This window comes from Agelaius phoeniceus, chromosome 1 (assembly GCF_051311805.1).
Source record: "Agelaius phoeniceus isolate bAgePho1 chromosome 1, bAgePho1.hap1, whole genome shotgun sequence".
Classification (NCBI taxonomy): Eukaryota; Metazoa; Chordata; class Aves; order Passeriformes; family Icteridae; genus Agelaius; species Agelaius phoeniceus.
The window spans coordinates 106,625,102-106,641,974 of NC_135265.1; the positions used below are offsets into that span (position 1 = coordinate 106,625,102).

Sequence of the window (16,873 nt, forward strand, 5' to 3'; positions counted from 1 at the left end):
TCATCACTGCATTCTGTAATCTTACTGCTTGTGGGCCAGCACATTTTGTGTATCTCTTGCTCTTGGTTTTCAGTGCTGGCACCCTAGGGTTTTGTTTTTCACATAATGATTATAGGGATTTCTCCACTTTAAAATCAAAAAGCTTTGCAAGTTTTGGGTGTGGCTATTATGTTACTGGCTTAGGACAGTCTTGGAGTGCTTTTTATGCAGTGCTATAGAAAAATACTTGTATTTATTGAAAATTGTATGGAATGATAAGTTACTAATCATAACATTTGTATATTTTACTTTTACAACTTCCATTTACCTTGAGAACTGATGGAGGTTTGGTATAAGTATGAACTCAAAACAGGCAGTGTAAAATACACTATGATTTTTACCACCAAATTTGAGAATTGGATGCCCTTGTATCTTGGCGACCTGGTGTTTTTTGTTGAATTTATTTTTAATACACTTAAACAGCATTTAAAGGAGAGTGAAAAGTTCCTGACTATGATATTTAGCCTATTTTATATTCTTGTTTAGCTTATTTTATATCCTAGACATTATGGAAGCCTTAGGACTTTTAGGGATTTCATTTTGAATTTTACTGAAAGGAAATAGTAAGTCTAAATCTTTTAAGACAAGAGATATTTAAATGCAGCTTTTTTCATGTTGATTATTTACTCCTTCCCATGTCAAAATACATTGAAATCTCTGAAACTTTGCAAAATAAGAGTCTTATCCTGCACAGTCTGCTTTGTGTACTAAATTTGTATTAGAGAGATTGTTTACCTGTACATCTGAAAAAATATATAAATGCATATAAATGTTTTTAAATGTGGAAAGGTAGGTCGTAGCTAGCAGAAACATTGTTTAAATAAATATAAGTAAGAGTGAAAGCAAAATCCGTAAACTGTTTTTTTTTTATAAATAATGGAAGTGTTTTCAGAATTTGATGCATGGCCTCCTGATTTCAGAAATGTCAGGGAAAGACATTTTCACTCTCCTTTTGTACTGTTGTTAAACATACTGGCTCTGGAAATAAAACTGGGTCTTCACATAGTGCACAGCCACCAGGCTAATGCAAGTTAAACCAGACATATTGAAGCAATTAGAATAGTTTTCATCCTGTTTCTCTTAGTTAATGATGCTTCTGGTAGGAACATATCAGAGCTGTTCAGATTTTGTTCTCTGGTTGTGTAGTTAGATAACCTCCAAATATACAAAAGAAAAATAGGCCTACAAAGTATACAATCAGACTGCTGTCTTAACACACCCAGGAAACACCTGCATCAAGCAGAAAACAGCTTCAGAACAAATTTTATCAGGTTTAGTAAAACTACAATATCATTAATTATTTTGAAGAGATGAGTAAATTTTGAAGTTCAAATTGTACTTCTGAATCTTTGCTCTAGAAACCAGTTTCTTATTTTCACAACTGAATAGGTAACTGAAATCCAAGATTGGAGCGCGTCGAGTCCACATAGCGCAGCATATGTTCTTTGGGACAATGGTGCTAAAAACCTTTACAGAGTCGGCTTTGAGGGCATGGTAAGTATAAAGGAGCACAAAGGGTAAAATGCATGGTGGGGGAAGGGCAGTAAGAATAACTTGTGCTTTATGGTCGTGCTTTTGTAATATGCTTTGTCAGTTTGCATGCTGGTTGTCAGGTCATTGTGAATCCAGCTGTAAGGGTCATGCATATGTATTAGTAAGGAAGTCTGATCTGGGAATTTACTAAATGTGGATAACTACAAGTTAAGAGCTGCTTTCTGGCACACTAAATATTTGCCTCACACACATTTATCTTTCTGTGCTACTGTTGTGTTTAGATTAAAATTCAGAAAAGAATGGCAAGCATAGTTAAAAAATTCTTTAAAAACCCTGTTTTTCAACTCCTGAACTGTTCCATTGACTTCAAATTTTGGTGTGATTACTGCAAGATTTGCAGTTTTCAAATTACTTCAATACTTGGAATGCTATTGAGAGTAATTTTATTTTTGCAAATGGAAGGGTGTTGAATTAAATTACAACCTTAATTTGCTTAGCGCTAAATTTTTCTGTTTCCTTTTGAAGCTTCTCCAGCAACTTCTTCAGCTTTAGAAAGAAAATGGGTCAGACTCTAGCCTAAGTGCCTTCTGTTGCTGGGTTTTCTTATCCTAATGTGGGTCAAGGAAAGGTTACTTTGATTATCAGCTGCTTAAAACATCTTAATTAGCATTTTCTCTGCATGATTTTTGTTTGATTGTGAAGGGGAAAACCATGTTAATTTAACATTGAAGTGTCATCTTGTCAGATGTGTAACAGTAATAAAATGTTAAACAATGACCAGTTACTTTTTTGAATGTAAACTATTTGACCTTATAGCCTCAATTACAGCTAATTTTAATACTTAAAATGAAAATAAATACCACTTCTGTGGTAAATACATATTTTAGTGTTACATTTAAAAAGAGTAAAGTAATTTAATGTAGCTCAGCTTTTCTGATGCATTAAGATCCTAGGGGCAAACTATGAGTCAGTATTAAATTATGTGCTTCATGGTGTCCCCCCAGTTCTAAAGAAAATTCTTTATATACTGGCAAAAATGAATGTATGTTGTATTTTGTAGTATAACATTAAATAAATGTTTGGTGTCTTCTCTCGTGTGATACATGGAAAGGTAATGGTTACAAAATCTAGATAGAATGAGATACAGATCAACTGAATTTTTGTTGTTGTGGTTGTTATGACTTCGGTTGCTATGTTAAAATTTTTGGACTACATAATAAAAGTGCTGTGGAATCACTGAAGATTCCTTCTGGTCTCATGAAAAAAGTACATTTGAGATAGGTTACATTCTGCTTTGAAATAGTTATTCCCTTAATTTAAAAAAAGTTATTATTTTTAAATCAACTATACTGTGTTTCCCAACTTTTGCCACCTTTGAAAATGTTAAATATTTCTAGAAAACTCCATTAAGTACTGCAGCTGTAAATTCACACAAAACTTGTGTGAATGGTGGCCCTTCACACAAGTTTTGTAGAAATACAAATATTTGCTTAATTTAAAAAAAGCCTGTTAAACTGTGTGTGAGACTATGTATGTAGATAATAGAGAAAAAAATATGTACACGTGGATGTACAGAAAGGATAATTGGAGGCTGTGTAAGTAGTGCTTACCTGATTGTAATCCATTCCTACACTAATTTTATCTTTGGTGTTTTCAAAAAATGCAACTTTCACTTCAGACAGAATGGATTCTTGAATATCTATGAGAGTCATTTGAATGTAATGCTTAACTTTATAACTGGCTAATAATTTATTAAGTGTACAATTCATTATTATTGTTTACTACTATTTATGTGCAGTTATGTAAAGCTGAGACTGTCAGAAAGTTCACATAAAGTTGGGGCAAACTTGTTTTGGTACTTGGAAATTGGTTTAAAACGTCCAGGGAATGTGGAATCAACAATACTCAAGAGTGTGTAGCCATGTAAATACAGCTGGGAAGAGACCCTGACTTGCAAATGGGTAACACTTGACTCATGCTAATGGAGTTGATTAAAGAAACACAGCTCATTATTGTAAGTCAGTGTTCTTGTTTGATAGCTTATAGGCTGCATCTGGTCCTCAAAATTAATCTATCTGGCCTGCCAGCTTTGGAGAGATGAGGTTTGCCTGGTGGGGCAGCAGGTGCTGACTGAAAACATGCATTTATTTCTGGTCAGATACTTGGAGGTTTTATTTGTGTTTGCTGTGTTTACGTATGAAGTGGCTGAGAAGTGCATCTTGCCTCTGCTTTTTTGGGTTTTTTTTTGGTAAAGTCTGACATTTAAGTCTGGAAGTTTCTGTTGCCACAAATCACAAATTCCCAAATTGAAATCTGTGTTTACGATGCTGTTAGGTCAGATAAAATGTTTGCTACATCCTCAGTAAGAATGAACTACTGTTGACTTATATGGTTTGTTATGCTACTCACATTTCTTACCTATATGTATTCAGAGTCCTGAGCTGTCAACCAAATAACCTGCTTTGCACATTTTTTCATTTCCAAAAATGTGTGAACGCATCCTTTTGCAAGAAAGAGAGGTCATATGGAATTAAAAAGTTAATGGGAAGATTGTGATTTTGCTTTTGGGACTTGTGACTGGATTTTATTTCTTCATACCACGTGAGCGGAGGATGTAAAGCTGGTGACTTCCATTGGTTTTCAGTGGAAAATAGTTCCAGCTGCAGGAGTGTCCTAAATCAATTTCATCATTTAGGAGTCTGTTTCTTTCAGAATTTCTTTTCTCTGTACCACTTGCCTTTTTTTACTGTGAGTAGCCTCTCCTTGTTTCTCATTTTGGAGGATTGTGCTTTCATCTGCATAGCCTCTGAAAGAAGTATCTGTAGTTATCATCCATCGTTGTCACAGTGATATGTAAGCCATCTGTGTTGGTGTACTTTTTTCCACAAATTCCAAATAGTGAGTGCATAAGGGAAGTTGAGATTGCCTGCCTCTTGGTGATTGATAATTCATGTCTGTTCATCAACTTCTATTTGGATTACCCATGAAGTTACTATTTGAAAATGCTCTAGAGGATTTTAAGAATTTCTTGTTACCACTTCCTTTTTTTAAATAAAAGCAAGGTAAATATCTTGGTATACTAGGCATTGTATGTGAGTGTTACAAAATATACACCTTCCACTGTAGTTAAAACTGTCAGGTCTGTAATGTCATTCAAATCTCCAGTTCTCTGGTCATTTATCTTGTGCATTTATTTGCATTTGTCAGCAGACTTTGTTTTGCTTCTTTTTGATGTAATCACATTTCTCCTGTAGTCTCAACCAAGTCAAGTTCTTCATCTTTCTGTGTTGTAAAGAAAAATATTTCCATTAAGGAGAAATGTATTTACTGATCATTTTCCAATTTTATTTATAGTATTAACTGACAAGGAAGACTGTGTCTTCCTTAAAAAAAATGTTGCACATGCAAAGCTTTTATAAGTGTCTATAATAAATAGTAAGGTTACAAACCATTCATCCAGTACTTGCCTGAGGTTTGGTTTCCTCTTTAAGAAAATGTTATTATTGTTTCTGTGCCTCACACCTTTTTGTCATTTCAGTCACTTTCTCTACCATCTTATAGCTTCTCCATTTATTGCTTCACTTTTCCCAGCTTCTTGAAACTGAGAAAGATTTGATTTCATGAAATTTGAAACACAGCATTTCTTATAAACCTTTAGCTAAAACATATGGATTTATCCAGTCTTTTGTTGCCTTAATCTGGTGACAAAGCAGCAGGCACTGAACTTTTTCCATTTGCCTCCAAAGGGCTGATTTCCTTGCCAAAAGCTGTTGTGAGATTAAAGACCTAAAGTGACCTTTACTGTGTGTATTCAGTGCTACCTTGAACAACTGCACCTATGGCACTATTCCTGCTGGTGTATCTGTAAGATCAGTATTAATTTCTCCCCTGATATTTGCTCCTGATATTGTTAGATACTGCATCAGTGCATCTGGATCAAATATTCCTCTTTTTCTCAGCAGCACAGCTCGTTTTCTTACCAAGTCTGTAGATCCTTCCTCCCTGGTATTGATGGGTGGCATTCCATATTGATTGGAATAACTTAAAAGTTATTTCTGTAGTCAGCTGCTCCTTCAGCTTTGTTTTCGTCCTCAAGGTCAGGGATAATGGTGCTTTTACACCATCTGGCAGCACTGCTGACTTTGCTCTACATTTTCTCATTCTCTGAAGTTCTATGAAGATGAAATTGCTGCTGTTTATTTCCATTGGTATAATTGGATGATATGTCAAAGTACACCTATATTTCCTATTTGACTGGGCAAGTCATGATCTCTGTGTAATAGAACCACATACTGCTGGAATGCAGATTTTAAGGAAGTTAAAGTGTGGGGGCTAGAAAACCAAAGTTCTCCATTGTAGGCAAAGACTATTATTACCCATTGCCCATGTGCATCAACTGACTTGCAAGTTGTTCAGTGCAATGTCTGATTTGCATGCCTTTCCTTGAGTTCTGATTGATTGCCTGCTTAACTGGGCTTTCTGTCCCTAATCATACACAAATTCTACAAGATCTTTAGCTTATTTTTCTGTTTCCTGAAAGAATCCTACTTGGGGTTTATCAAGTGATTTCTCCATCAAGTCATTGTAGAAAAGCTGATTTGTTCATCTCCACCATGTATTTACATTATACCCAGCCTCACAGTTGTTCTTCTTCAGGTGGTGTCACTGTGAGTCTAAACTTGTATTCTAACATCCCTTGTTTTGGTACTTTCCCTTTTACACTTGTACGTATCATCTCCAAACAATCTGCTATTTTGATTGATTTTGAAGTCTCAGGGTGACTCATAACTTTTAGAAATCCCAGTGAGGTTCTTTGTAGTGCAAAGCCTGGTGCATCCAGGCTCCATCCATGTGTGTTTTTGCTCCATGTGCACTAGGGGGGCCTCTTGCCATGCAGTCTTCAGAGTAGTGTGATGAGGAACTTACCATCATCCCTGATTTTTTACTTAAATTACTTGGGCAGGAGAAAGCTTATTTTCCTTCTCTGAGAAGTATAACAGCTGAGTGCTAGAAGGAAAATTGTAGTTGCTTACCCAGCTTTTGTGGCACTGAAATACAATTAACTACAGTTTTCTGTCTTAAAACTCCAGAATCTTGTTTGGGTTTGGTTATATTTTAAGGTATTTGCAGGCCTTTATCATGTTGATAGTACTTTTCTTAGTACTGCTGTTTGCCACATTGCCAAAGGCAGTCTGATATATACAGTATATAAGTTTGTTTTTTGCTGCCTTAGTATCTGTCAGTGTCTTATCTTTCTGTGTGTTTTGGGTCCTCCATTATTTTGTTGAAGGCTTCTGGGAAAGAAGAAAAAAAAAAGCCACATTCCCTTGCTTTTCTGCTATAGTTAGATCAGACTCTTGTTTTATTCTTTAGCAATGTAATGTTGACTACATCATGTAAGAGAAAGAAAGACAGTTGTGAAGCTGAGGTTGGACACCAGTCTACCACTTAGTCTTTCAACCAAGCATATCATTATACTCCAGAAATAAACTGTGCAGGTCACAGTGCAGGCAGGGTAAAATTCAAGTGCAGGTTTCTGAGTTTTGGGGGTTTTTTTCTAGAAAATTTAGGATACCGTAACTGGCTTCCTAGTAATGTCAGCTGCAAAATAGTAATTAGCCTTTTAATGAACATTTTGTTTCTTCTGCTAGGTTTTAGCCATCAGTCTGCTCAGTGCACTAACACTTGCTGTAACACAAGCAGTCTTTCACCCTGATTTTGCCTGCCAGGGAGGAGAGCCTTTGGACTCTCCTGCGCTCTATTCTTAGTGTTCTGAAGAATGTGACAGCAGCTCTTGCATGTGCACCCCTCCTTGTCTCCTTCACAGACAGCTGCTTGTTGCCTGACACGGAGGGCTTGTATTCAGTGGGTGAGACGCAGTGCTCCCGCGCACGTTCAGTCTCCCTGGTTCCGGGGAATGAATGAGTTTTTTGCCATCTGGGATGGGCCGTGCAGCCCCTTTGTCTGCAGCCGGGCTTAGCCCAGCACCTGCCCACCGGGTGGCAGCATCCTGCCGCAGGCCTGCTGCTGCTGTGCTGAGTGAGCTTTCTCTGCTTCCTCGGGGGATTTGAAGAGCGGCTAAAAGCTCATTGTTTTCCTCTAGCTCATTGTTTTTCCTCTGGCTGTCTTCATCGTTTTTCCAAAGTGACGGTACATTCTTCATAGATCAGGACATACACTGAATTTTGTATTGTTTCTGCTTACCAGTTGCCAAGGGTGGTATTGTGCTCATCAGAGCCTTGATGATTTGGAAGAGTTCAGAGTTTTTGTTTTAATCCTTTTGCAGGAGGACATTCTGTCAGTAAATCTCGGGCAGGGGTAAAAGAATTGTTCAAGTATGTTTAGTTGTGGTTAATTATATCATTACCACCACCTGTCCCCTACTTCTTCCCCCATGCCATAGAATATTCTGACACATTTTGCAGTTTCTGATCTCCTTCCCAACTTATTTTGCACACAAAAATGTCCTTTGTTTCCTAAGGAACAATGGCAGATGATAGCTATTTGGAATTAAGCATTACGCATAAAGGAAAGGAGAATTATAGAAAATGCGCTGGCTTTATGAGTAGGAGTTGGTTACCACACTTGAAGCTTCTCTTTCTCATAATATGAAACAGTTTTATGAAGGATGAGCTTTAAAACTTTTCTCTTTAAAAATAGAAGTTTAGCTCAGTGTAGTATTTTGTAGGCTTTTTTGAAGTAATACCCTTCCTCATATTCTTAATTAAGAAGTTTTCGTTTTATAGAGTCTGAGTGGCAAGTTTTCTTCCAAGTTAAACATGGATCTGTCAAAAAGTGTTGGGAAGAGTGGGCAGCACTGGCAGGCATTAAATGATGTTTCCTTGCTTGTGTTCACAGAATTATTTTTAAAAGGAAAAATAACTAAATAGAACAATGCAAAGGTGCTTTGTGTTAATTCCTGTCTTTGAACTAAAAATTTCTCATCCTTTATAGCCTCTTATATTTTTAAAGGTTATTAAAGTCTTGAGAATGTCAAGACTGATAGATTGGAAAGTATTTGAGATTATGTGCATCATGGGACATGTTTTTTGTACACATAATTTTCAGCCTTTCTCAATTAAATATTTCAGTTCTAGTTTCACTGACCTGGAGACTCGGTCACTGAGGACTAAAGTTTTCTCAATCTCTCTCCGTAGTCTGACCTGAAATGTGTTCAAGATGCAAAAGGAGGCTCTTTCTACAGAGACCATTGTCCTGTGTTAGGTAAGCTGAAGTAAATTTATGTTGATTAGTATTAATTATACTCACTCTGGATTTCCCTTTCTTTTCTAAATGTCATCCAAAAGTACTGTCCTTACTAGTGAAGTGTAAATAGTAACATTTCTATGTACTAATGATAAATTGTCATGCTTTTCTAAATAGTATTTGGTATCAGTGTGCCAAGGGGATGGCAAGGGTGCTTTTAAGTGTTCATTAAGTTATAAATTGTGTTGTGTGTCCTGTGCAGTGTATTTCTAAAAAGCCAAACATAGCTGTTCATTCTTACAGAACTGGCTTAAATACTAAGGAGATGTAATAAATCTAAGTCCTTCCACAAAAGCACTGTTGTTTTATTGACACCAGAGCTTTTATGTGTCCAGATGTCTAACACCATATGATAGCTCTTAAGATCCCAGTTAGAGTCCATAGTGGAACTTGTCACAAGTATTTAGCATTTGCCAGTGTCACTGCTATTTGCCTTGAAAATTCAACAAGAAACACACCGTTCTGTTGCCAGAGGTTCCAAAGTTTATTTTACCTCTTGGCCACTATGGTTGCAGAGACATTGGTGTGGAGTCACCATCTCTGGAAGTGTGGAAAACATGTTGATAGGGTACTTGGAACAGGGTTCAATGATGAACATGGTGGTGGTGCTTGGTTGGTGGTTGGACTTGAAAATCTCAATGATTTTTTCCAACCTTAACAATTCTGTGAGTGTCAGAAATTAACTTCTTCTCTTTAAATTGCTTGGAAAATTAGTATGCTGATGTAAACTTTTTTTTTTCTTACTCCCTTTCAGGTGAGCAAAATGGTAACAGAAACCCTGGTGGGCTGCAAATAGGTGACCTTGTAAACATTGACCTTGACTTGGAAATTGTGCAGTCTTTGCAGCATGGTCATGGAGGATGGACTGATGGCATGTTTGAAACTTTAACAACAACTGGAACGGTTTGTGGCATCGATGAGGACCATGACATTGTAGTACAATATCCAAGTGGCAACAGGTTTGTTCTATAGCCTTCATCATTGCTTCTCAAACTTCTCTTGCCTTCAGTGATTGTGATTACTTGGTGTCAGAAACTTTCTCTTCTCCTTTTGTGTCTGTTAAGATTTCCTTCTAGATGTGTAATGAGGACTTCACTTTAAGGATGCTTTAGTGGGAAAAGGAATTTTGCTGTGCCTCTCACTTGTGAAAATTTATGTTCAAAATAAGAAATTACATTCTAGACTATCTTATTTGCAAAATGCAGTGTTTTCAGCAGTAGCTTCCTTTTTAATTAAAAACTATCTATCCCATGGTTTCAAGAGGCAAGGTAATAGCAACTCATTGTGGGTTTTCGGGAAAGTAGTTTAAGAGGACAGGTGACAAACTTCAGGGGGGATCTTGTCTAAACTAGAGTCACCTTGGCATGGTCCATATCTAGCCTTTTATTATTCAAATAAATGTTATTTTATGTAAATACAGACCAAGAATAGGAGGTATTGGGGAAGTCAAAATTACTCCCTGCAAGCAATTTAGGTTTGAATTTTGCTTAGCTGCATCCATGTTAATAAGACTCAAACCCAGCTGTACAGCGGGGTTTGAATCTAATATGGCCACATGGTTTTCTATTCTCTTGCTCTCAAGTATTGGGCTTGTCTTTAAAAAGTAGCAGGTGAATGGAATATCATTTCAGTTGTATATGGAGTTTGACCTGTTGGGTCTGTTCAGAAAGAATTAACAGTGTACTGTTCATTCAGGATACTGTTTGCTAATATTGCAAAGTAATGCAGAACAAAGCTGTTTTCCCAGCTAAACAGATGCAAGTGGCTTTTCTTCTGGCAGTCATGTCAGCAGAGTCAGTGACAGGAGCTACTCTGTCTTGTGGTCTCCTTCCTGATGAAACAGTGTAATGCCTCTAAATCAGTACAATTTTAACTACCAATAGGATAGTTTGATTGAAAATTGAGGTATATCTGGGACATCCATTTAATTGAAAAGTACTGTTATAACTTAATGTTGCATCTTTTGACCTGGGGGGAAGGGCCAAAATTCTGTGTTCTTCTTGTGTTGTTTCCTGACACTTCAGTCCTTGTGAGACAACTTGGATCTGCTGCTTTTCAACCCGTTATTTCCTATCCCTGTAAAAATAAAGTAACAGTATAGCTACTTTCAGGACTTCTACATTGCTGTCAGCTTGCTTTCCCATAGGCAGGATATTTTCTTAATTGCATTTACAAATGTATATTTCTGAAGCTTATCCTTGAAATTAATTAATGAGCCACAATTAATGAATTAATGAGGCAAGTTTATGGACAAAAAATGGATAACAGCAAATATAGTATCTATAGTATCCAGTCACAAAAAGTTTGTAGTCATACAAGCAGAAGATTACACAAAACAGATGATTTTTAAACATATGTCTTGCTTTGTGTATTTAAGATCTTCTTTAAATGTTTATTTGTTTAGGTGGACATTTAATCCAGCTGTTCTCACCAAGGCCAACGTTGTCCGAAGTGGAGATGCTGCTCAAGGTGCAGAAGGAGGAACCTCTCAATTCCAAGTGGGAGACCTTGTGCAAGTGTGTTACGACCTGGAGCGAATCAAACTTCTCCAGAGAGGTCACGGAGAGTGGGCCGAGGCAATGCTTCCAGTGAGTAGCTGTGTGTTTGCATTCACAGAATGGTCAGGCTTGTGCAGTATTTCTAGTAATGTACCTGTACATTATTGGTATGTACCTGTGTTATTGTATTGTACCTCTACAGTATTGGTAATGTACCTGGAGGCTTCAGCAGTCTAAAAGGGATTTTCTTTTAAGTTTTCATCAAACTCAGTGTAATACTTGATCAGGTGCAGCAATCTGCTTACCTAATGAAACCTATATAAAAGTAGTAGTGATTGTACTGTTAAACAATGGATTTCATAAAATTTATATAATATTAAAAATAAAATATTTAGGTATCTAAATGTTTCACTTACATTTGATGTTTTCTTTGATTCAGACTTTAGGTAAAGTTGGTCGGGTCCAGCAGATTTATTCAGACAGTGACTTAAAGGTAGAAGTTTGTGGGACATCTTGGACCTATAATCCAGCAGCTGTCTCGAAGGTGGCATCAGCAGGATCTGCTATAAGTAATGCATCTGGTGGTAAGTTTGAAGAATAACTAGTAATATTGCCATATGTATGGCAAGTAATTGTGTTAATTAAAAAATTGTTCAAAGGTATTAATACACTGTATGCAAGGTTAATAATAGCCTTGGAGTTTGAGTAATTGAAGTTTTATGTGAGAAAGATAGGAAAAAAGCTTGCAGTTAATACGGAGATGTTGTTATATTGATCAGGTGCTTCTGTTTTGTCACAGTGCAGGTGTGTCTTTGGAGGTCCACTCTAAAGACTTCAAAATAGTTGGAAGAGCCATCAGATTGAAATAGAGACTGAGGCATGCAGAGAGTGTCACTGGCAGTAACAAGCAGCCTCCTTGTTTAATAGGTAGTTTAAGATAGCAGGCACAGGCAAGGGATCTGTTGCAGGTGGTTATTTATTATGACTCAGGATATTTATTTCTTTGAAATTTCTGTCTTAAAATTTAGTCAGACATCCTGTGACTAATTACAGTGGGATTTTTTGGTGTCTATGTAATCACACTTCAGTTTTGTTGAACATGCTGTCATTCATATAATAACAAGGCAGAAAAACTGTCCAGCGTGTTTTGTGTTCTGTTGGCACTTTTCAATTGAAACTAGAATTTTTCCTTTTTTTAGTCATAGCTAGTTATTCTTTCCTCTTCACATATTTGTTTTAATGCCAAAAAAACTTTCTACATAGTTTTCTAGATTTTTTCCTAAGGAGGCATAGATGTCGTGAGTTTTCTCAATAAAGAACCGAGTGCAGTGGCCATAAAACTATCTAGAAGAGTAATACAACTTAGTGTTTCAAATCACAGGAGACAGGCTATACCTGATGTTAGAAAGTCTGTAATAGCAATACATAAGATCATGTTTACCTTGTCCTATCCTTTTGTATTTTGCAGAAGAAAAGCTATTTATGGTTCAACCATCTTTGTTTTGAAGTGTCTAATGTGGCAGTCTCCACTGTCTAAAGGGTACTAGGGTGCAGCTCTTATTTCAAACTCAGTCATTTTACAGCTGCTATTTTATGGTAGTCTGTGTATTACTATGTACATGGCCTTAGAAACAAAACAAATGTAGCTGGGATTTTTTCTGTTCTTGTGTAATTAGAATTGTAATCTTAGTTGCCCTTTGGTTAACAATTACAGAGAGATTGTCCCAGCTATTGAAAAAATTATTTGAAACCCAAGAGTCCGGAGATCTCAATGAAGAATTGGTTAAAGCTGCTGCCAATGGAGACGTTGCTAAAGTGGAAGACTTGCTAAAGAGGCCAGACGTAGATGTGAGTGTTCTGTTTTGGGAATATCTCTTTTGGGGGGCCTCTAGTTACTAAAGGAAGGGCAGCTGTTGTGAATACTCCTTGCTAGTAGGTAATGTGTCTTCTTAGAAGTAATACAGCTAGTTCCAGTATCTCTTCTCCCATTTGTTGTCCTGTGAAATGTGTGTGGGCTGTGTGAACACAGAGCTGTACATACTTTCTTGCTGGACAGATTTTGTAGTCTTTTGTCTGCCATAAATTAAGATATTTTTCAGCCTCTGACTGCCAGGGTTGGTGCAGAGAACCAAACGTTCACAATTACTGAAGGATATTCAAATTCTTCTTTTTTCAAGGGGCATAGAAGGAAGGAGGGTAGATTTTTCAAGATATTTTTGCTGTTGTTGTGAGTGTTTTGTTTTATTAAAACTCACAAGGTAGATCATCTAATCTGTTCTCTGTCAGATTTCTTTTACCAACTTGTCTAATACTGAAAAGTCTAAAAGAAAATGCTTAGTAATTATAGGATTCCATTTATAGAACATATTTTAAAGTTACAGTCCTTCTCACTACAGTTGTAGTAATGTTTGCAGATAAGAGTCTGACTTCTTTGGTTCTGAGCACTGATTTTTAAGATTTGACAAAACATGGTTTTCTGTTCAGACTCTCTCCTGTTGTTGCCATAAATTTGTCAAGGAAGTTGTACCATAGAGCAGAGGACAGGTATAAATCTGAGACTTGTTCTCAAAAATCTTGCCTTTACAGGAGTCACCCAAAGATGAATGTTTTTAATTCAAGTATCATTAATGTTTGTTTTAAATCCATTTCTTCCTCTTTCCTTCAGTCTAGCTAATATAGAAATGAAATAGAGAAGCCCTAGGCAATCTATATATGCTAAAAAGACATCTTAAAATTGTTAATTTGATTCAGTGTTATGTGTGCTGTTGCTTTAAGTTTTCTACTGCTAAACAGCCTCATAGGGTGAGTGTGTGTGTCTTGAAACTCACCTGCAAGTGTTGGCATTCCAGGTGAATGGGCAATGTGCTGGACACACAGCTATGCAAGCTGCAAGCCAGAATGGCCATGTCGACATTTTGAAGTTGCTTCTGAAACAGAACGTGGATGTAGAAGCAGAGGTAACCCAAAAATTTCAAAATATGCTCTATGTGTCCCAAACTTTGTTACATGCATAACAATTGTACTCAACTTGCCTTCTTTTTAAATGCCAGAGTGAAAAACTGCTTTTATAACTGTGATTGTGACTCCTACTCCTACTAAATGAGACTCCTACTAACAGTATTATAAAGGGTCAATATCTAATTCTTTACCACTTCTTATTAAATGAAATATAACAACATGATAGAGCTATGTAAGCCAGCATGCGATGATGCCCCTTCTTTCTTTCCTTTGGTTTCATTTCAACGGTAGAATGCAATGGGAACTCTGCCTGTGGCATTGAGGGGAAAAAGATGTTTATAGATGCTGCATCTCCAACTTCAGATGCTTGCCATGCTTCTTATATACACAAAGTTAAGTTAGGAGAAATCTTTCAATTCTTAACTAAAACAAGTTTAAGCAGAAGGTAATAGCAGTATCTTTGGGTAGAAACTGCCAGCTCTGTGACCAGTTTTTCAGTGCCTTTTTTTAAACCTCACTAAAAATGGAAGTTTTGGTTTAAACCTCTTGTTTAGATTTTTTAGAATAATTGTTCGTGAGAATTATCTATCACCATACTGTGATGTTTGCATTTTGAATTGATTTTTACTCAATTATTTGCACAGAATGCACTCTGATATTGCAACCGTTTCTTGTTTTGCACAAGGCAAGAGGCACAAGAAGGATCTGTCAAATTTGATTTATTAATAATAAAAACTGAAGACTAGTGGGATGCTGAGAAATTAATTGTGCACCCGGTTGTTGTTTGCATAACAGAAAAATAACTTCACATGCTTGAGCATCTAGCATTATATTGTGTTTGATATACAGAAGTAAAAGAATATTAAGACATTAATGAGGCAATGTAATTCTTGGAATTAAAATTATTTTATTTTTACAGACATACCATTAATTTATAAAGCTTTCATGCTGGCTTAAATTGATGCAATACATACTTGCTGTGGTCTGACTTCTGTGAAATAACTTCACGATAGAAGTAGTGCTTTCACTGCAGTACAAAGCAAATACTGGTGAAATTAGGCTACACTGCTTTTTGTCTGTACTGTCCTGTTCGGAGCTGCCATGTTAATCAAGTGGTGGACTGAGGGAGGGTTAGAAATGTTAAAGAGATGGGTAGAAGCACTACTTAAGCAGTTTGAAGACAGTCCACCTGGTAATCTGCTAGCACTAGAATTGTGAAGAGTTTCATGTTTGCTCAGGCTACAGAAGCACCATACACTAGCATAAAAAAATTGTCAGGGATTTTACTTGACTTTTAAAGCCGTCTTCACATAACTGTTGCTGAAGTGAGGATGGTTTTCCCACTTGATTATATAATTGCCTTGGTTATTATAATAGTAATAATTTTCATAATACTATTAGATTTGTAGTTATATCTTTCAAACTTTAAAAATGTAAGCTGTTTTACCAGTATTTTATATGTATATATAATGTTTATAAACATAATTGTTTATGAAATGCAAAGGTCAGCAGAGCCATCCCATTAAGCAGAGAGCAAAAATGTCATCCATTCACTTCACTGTTGTGGTCTGAGGCATGGAAGCAATGGATAAAAATCCTTACTCTCCTTGCTTTATAGCTAAGTTGGATATTTTTACACTTAAAGTCATTACTTCTGAGTATATCCGTTCATGATTACATTTTCTGGGAATATCTTCATTGTTTTCTCCTCTGTTTTTCTCTGATGTCTTAATGTAGACTTCAAGTGGCCTCTGTTTAGTCAGAGAACGGTTGGTTACTGGCATAGCTCAAAAACCCTGATGTAGATATTGTATAGTAAGAATATGTAACCTTCTAGGCTGAAGGCATTAATGGTTGTCAGTTATTATATTAACAGTATTATATTATACTGTTGGCATGTATAGAAATGTAGTGCTTTTAATATTTAGATTTATATCTAAATGTAAATATAAGTCTTAAGGACAGATGATTTACTAGCTGCTAGCTTTTTCTAGATGAATTATTGCTATTGGGTAGGATTTAGTTTCTGAGATTATTTGTTTTGATACTTAGCTAAAAAAAGGCCCGCATGATACTGGACCTCTGCTTATTAAAGTAGGAATTCTGTACATTAAGACTTAATAAAATCAGGTGATTGTATCTCCAGAATTGAAATATAGTAAAACTAAAACATTCAATAATTATATGGGGTTTCATCCATAAACATCTTGGTGTACTTTTCAGACTGCAAATATGAAAAGACAAATTACCATACCTCTGTGAAACCAAGTGCTCTGTAAATACAAGTCTTGTAGCAGTTTAGGACTACTGGCACACTCTTGATAAAGTGTGCCTCATAATGACCCTTATAACCAGATTAAAAATATAGGGGAAGTCCCCTTTCTGATCCTTTGCCCTTCCAAACGGGCAAGCTTTGGCTTTTTTTGACTGTTGGTTCCTGAGAAGGAATCCTGCAATCTGAGAAGGCAATTTGCTAGCGTGAGTTGATTTGGAAGGATTAAAAGTGTCTTTTCAAAAAGCTGTTGAAGCTGCTATGTATTGCCCTGACTATCTTAAAAACCATATCCATATTTTCAAAAAGATACATTTGATAATTAGGGGATAAGTCTTCTTCCACC

General features: G+C 36.4%; 1 protein-coding gene across 3 annotated transcripts in view; it reads left to right on the forward strand.

The window, feature by feature from the left end:
* Positions 1-16,873, forward strand: part of MIB1 (MIB E3 ubiquitin protein ligase 1) — a 77,570-nt gene that overhangs the window by 12,780 nt on the left and 47,917 nt on the right. For all 3 annotated transcript variants that reach the window (XM_054631029.2, XM_077184804.1, XM_054631037.2), the window contains exons 4-10: positions 1,429-1,533; positions 8,691-8,757; positions 9,554-9,758; positions 11,204-11,387; positions 11,737-11,881; positions 13,012-13,145; positions 14,147-14,254. In XM_054631029.2, the coding sequence (XP_054487004.1) occupies positions 1,429-1,533; positions 8,691-8,757; positions 9,554-9,758; positions 11,204-11,387; positions 11,737-11,881; positions 13,012-13,145; positions 14,147-14,254 (948 nt within the window). The remainder of the gene's footprint in view (positions 1-1,428; positions 1,534-8,690; positions 8,758-9,553; positions 9,759-11,203; positions 11,388-11,736; positions 11,882-13,011; positions 13,146-14,146; positions 14,255-16,873) is intronic.